This window comes from Protomyctophum bolini, assembly GCF_963924005.1.
Source record: "Protomyctophum bolini genome assembly, chromosome: 20".
Lineage (NCBI taxonomy): Eukaryota > Metazoa > Chordata > Actinopteri > Myctophiformes > Myctophidae > Protomyctophum > Protomyctophum bolini.
The window spans coordinates 6,181,763-6,186,425 of record NC_137881.1 but is presented as its reverse complement, the minus strand read 5'-3'; the positions used below and the strand labels follow the sequence as shown (position 1 = coordinate 6,186,425).

The window sequence follows — 4,663 nt, the reverse complement described above, 5'->3', positions numbered from 1 at the left end:
TCCACTTTATGAAGTCCATGCACTCCAGTGAATAGCATTTATCCATTTAGATAACTTTATTATTATTATTATTATTATTTAATTACTTGTTTTTACACAGAAACATAATGTGTGTCTTATAGCATCATTTAAATGCTTAATTTGTAGTTTTAATGTGCAAATTATTATTTTTTTCAATACTCTAGAGGTACTCTTATTTTGAAGAGATCGTCCACCGGAAGCCTTAAATTAGCTCACTAGATTAGCTCACTAGACAGTGCCCAGCAGCAACAAAAAAATGTTTACGTATCCACTACCTGAATGAATGGGTTGTCTTTTACCCACATCTGATCAAAAATGACATGAAATAAGGTCACATTTCAGTCTCAACCTTTGTGTCTTTCAAGATTTAGCTCTCGGTAAGTGTCAAGAAATGTGACGAGCGGTGCAATGTAAACATTTAGCCAAACATAGCTAATATGAATGTTACCTTTGACATCAGATGATGACTAGCTATACTCTCTTATAGCCACATTAATTAAACGACCTTTTTGGGATATCAAAACAAAGGCTTAAAACCCAGTCTGCACTTAATTTGTCCCCAACAACTTACTACCGTCTAATTTCCATTCATGCTATGCTGTACTTAGCCTACACTGCAGAATTAGAATTGGTCAATGATGATGCATCATGCATGGCTTTGGTGGAAATGATCAAAGTTCTGTCAGCTAAAATGCCATTTTAATATCAAACTGGTTCACTATGATGAACGACATTGAGTTATTCGTTCAGCATATGTCGGTCAGTGTCCCAATTACCCAAACCGTTGTATTCTAATGACATCAATACTAAATAGGTTTAAAACTAAAGGGATAAAATAACGTTGACATTATTGGGTGTGTGGTATTTTTCATATCTTCCCTTGTAGCCTGTGTTGTTGTTGCAGTGCCGGTGCCATGGCGACGAGGATGAAGCTGAAACTGAAGACGGTGTTTGTGTTGTATTTCATGGTGTCTCTCATGGGTCTGATCTACGCACTGATGCAGCTGGGTAAGTAAAGTCACACCGACTGATCCTTCACATTTAGCCCTGAGACATGACTGCCAAGATTCACGACGGTTATTATTCATTTTTTTAATGTTTTTTTGTAGCTTTCGCCTTTATTTTATATTATTTTATGGGGGGGACAGACAGTAGGCTGACAGGAAATGGGGAGAGAGATTGGGGGAAGACATGCAGTGAAGGCCGTCGGGATCGGGAGTCGAACCCGCGGCACACTGCCAGACTGGGTTACCACCAGCCAAGGTGCCTTGACCGCTGAGCCACGGCCCAGGCAATCACGACAGTTATGACGTGCCTCCCCCCTTTGCTATATTTACAAAGTTATCGTGTACATAAACGTTTAGATTTCAAATATAAAGTGCTCACCCAAGGTGCCATGGATGTTTTGCAGGTGTGGGTATTAGTACCCACTAGCCAGAGTCATCTAGTAAGAGAGAAATGACACTCCCGTTGACTCGCATTGTAACAATGGAATGCGGAAGTGCTCATTCTATCTCAATGGAATAGTTCCAGCCATAGGAGCAATGTTTGGAACTATCGCCCATAGGCACCCGCTTTGCGGCGAGATTAAAGCGTGTCACTCACCACTCTCTTACTAGATTACTCTGCCACTAGCTAGATTGAACCGCCACCTCTATCATGCCCAGAAACGCATATACTGTAGGTCTCTTTGAGCCTAGGCGCTTCAAGACAGTGTAGCAGGTTGGCCACACTAGGAGGCTCTAGGCACTGTGGCCTGGCTCCTCCTTCGTCTGACTAGAAGTCTGACCAGTCCTTCTGTGCACTGCGTCCTCATTGCTGCTGGCCGGTCAAACATCTCTTTCCACCAAGGTGGATTACCGGCGCTGTCTGTAGCTTCTTCCTCAAAGTGGTTTGAGTGGCCCAACCTTCTCTACCCCGTCCCCGGGTAGCCGCAATTTGCAGCACTAGATTTGTTTAATAATGGGATGAATATCATGAATCTAGAATTGCAATACCATCCAGTGTGAGCCCATTCATCCAAATTGCATTTGCTATCTACTTGTATTAAACAACGTTAATGACATGTACTGTAGACATGAGCTACTTTCAAGAAATTCTGTGCAGGTGATTATTTTTGTAAGTGTTGGAGTTTGGATGCGCTCGTCGAAGTCACTGAACGGCCCTGCGTACCACCTGTTTTGAATTTGCACATAATGCAGGAGGCAGCAAGCAGGACCTGTTAATAAAAGACGAGTGGACTAGTGGAGTGGATACTGAGAGAAACTCCCTTTTATTGTCTTGTTTATCTCCGCAGGAGGCAGCAAGCAGGACCTGTTAATAAAAGACGAGTGGACTAGTGGAGTGGATACTGAGAGAAACTCCCTTTTATTGTCTTGTTTATCTCTTCTTTCTGTTTTCTTCTGTACCTAACACCATGCAGGTCAGCGCTGCGACTGCACAGAGCACGACATGCCTAAGGACCGCACCATCTCTCGGCTACGGGGGGAGGTACACCGTCTCCAGGAGCAAATGAAGAAGGCAGAGGCGACCAAATCCCCCCAGAAGCAGCCAGTCAAAGGCCCCCAGACCACCATTTTTGTAATCACCCCAACATATGCAAGGTAAATAATAACTTAATTTTCTGCCATCTGGTGCCATCTAGTGGCCCGCGGGCTCACCACAATCCCACCAGGTGAGATTGTGGTGAGTTTTTATTTTAACGCTATCCGTCCCACGCCTCTCATGAAGCAGAGTTGGAGCCTGCGGCACTCGTTCCCATAGTCTGATAGGACCTTTAGTCTGGCCGTCTCTTTCACACACACTCACAAACACACACACACTTGCTCCGTGCATGTGTTCATCTTATGATGAATTCCTGTTCTGTTCTTTGACTATATAGAAGTGTCTATTTGTACGTCTCTAAATGTTTTGATGAATTGAACAAGGTGGACCCTCTTGTAAACAAGTGTAATGTTTAATTGGGTCGTCCACTCACAGTTAACAGTCTTTGTATTTGTATTGAGTTTGTGCTTGAAATGTACTGTAATTCTGCAAACTGTTAATAAATATTTCAATCAATCAATGTCCAGGTTTGTGCAGAAGGCGGAGTTGACTCGCCTGTCCCAGACCTTCAGACACGTCCCTCAGTTCCACTGGATCCTGGTGGAGGACTCCCCCCACAAGACAACTCTGGTGGCCGACTTCCTGGCCAAGAGCGGCCTGGCCTACACTCACCTCCACATCACCACGCCCAAAGACCGCAAGCTGCAAGAGGTGGGTGGAGATTGGGGGGATGGGGCTAAGGCGGCCATAGACATACAGTAACAACGTTTTGATACACCACTGATATAAGAGCGTAAGAACTTGAGAGCGTAAAATGAAACCAAATATTTGGGTTTCATTTTACGCTCTCAAGAGCGTAAAATACCTGTGAGTGGGGAGTGTCGGCCCCAGTCAAAAAACACTTTGTTTGAAATAGACACTCATGGTTTCCAAGGTGTGATTTGGGCTGGGAGGAGGAGTAGGACTAAGGCCCGATATGTCCTCTCTGGGGGGGGGGGGGGGGGGACTACCTGTCAGTGGGGAGTGTTGGCTGATGAATGAATATCAACATCCTAATACATCCTGATACTGGGGGGTCAAATTATGACAGGCAATTCCTGCTGTCAAAATATGACCCGCCAGTCAAAAAACACTTCTATCTATTCTCAATCTACTCTTCATCATTTAGCTGGGGACCACCTGGAAGCCCCTCAAGGACCACTGGTGCTTTTCAACCAATACCATTGGTTGAAAAGCACTGGTTTAAACGGAGTGGCATGTTGATTGTGTGTCGTCCCCCCTCAGGGAGACCCCAGCTGGCTGAAGCCTCGTGGAGCGGAGCAGAGGAACGAGGGTCTACGGTGGCTCAGAGAGGACGGCAGGGACCAGCAGGCTGCTGTGGTCTACTTTGCAGACGACGACAACACATACAGTCTGCAGCTCTTTGAAGAGGTGTGTGTGTGCAGTGCACGTGTGTAGACACAGGGCTCCATTTTCGTCACCGCTAAACTCTTTGCCTTTTTTTTACTATTTTGAAAAACATTTTTGAATAGCCAATCTACATTGACACGTTGTGAGCTTGTAGACTGGCCATTTTAACTACTGGTATTCAAAAATGTTTTGCAAAATAGTAAAAAAAGGCAAAGAAGTTTAGGGATAAGGGGTTTAGCGGTGACGAAAATGTGCAGCTCTTTGAGGAGGTGTGCACGTGTGTAGACAGCGTATGTATGTATGACAAATTCATATTTGATAGATACAAAACGTATTGAATTAAATAGCCTGCCCTACATATTCAACTTAAATAAAATGGGCTACCGGTATTTATTCGGGGGAAAAGATGGGGCCAAGCATAGACCCCTGTAGGATCCCAGTTAACTAAGTATATAGGAATTACGTTTTTAAGAAATAGTTAAATGTGCTACAAGTAAGCAGGTCCCTACTTACTACTGTACTTAGTAAGCAAGAACATTGTTGATTGATCAATAATCCTAATCCCTCTTTGGACTCTGGTCCTTCTCCTGTCCCCTCTTTGGACTCTGGTGTTCTGGTCCTTCTCCTGTCCCAGATGCGTGGTACCCAGCGTGTGTCTGTGTGGCCCGTGGGCCTGGTGGGAGGGATG

At 44.6% G+C, this 4,663-nt stretch overlaps 1 protein-coding gene across 1 annotated transcript in view; it reads left to right on the top strand.

Moving 5' to 3' along the window:
• Positions 1–268: 268 nt before the first annotated feature.
• b3gat3 (beta-1,3-glucuronyltransferase 3 (glucuronosyltransferase I)) overlaps positions 269–4,663 on the top strand; it is a 10,326-nt gene continuing 5,931 nt past the window's right edge. The window contains exons 1-6 of the mRNA XM_080792529.1: positions 269–398; positions 908–1,029; positions 2,444–2,624; positions 3,093–3,276; positions 3,850–3,996; positions 4,610–4,663. The exon at positions 4,610–4,663 is cut by the window's right edge and continues 33 nt beyond it. Of these exons, the coding sequence (XP_080648655.1) occupies positions 936–1,029; positions 2,444–2,624; positions 3,093–3,276; positions 3,850–3,996; positions 4,610–4,663 (660 nt within the window). The 5' untranslated portion in view covers positions 269–398; positions 908–935. The remainder of the gene's footprint in view (positions 399–907; positions 1,030–2,443; positions 2,625–3,092; positions 3,277–3,849; positions 3,997–4,609) is intronic.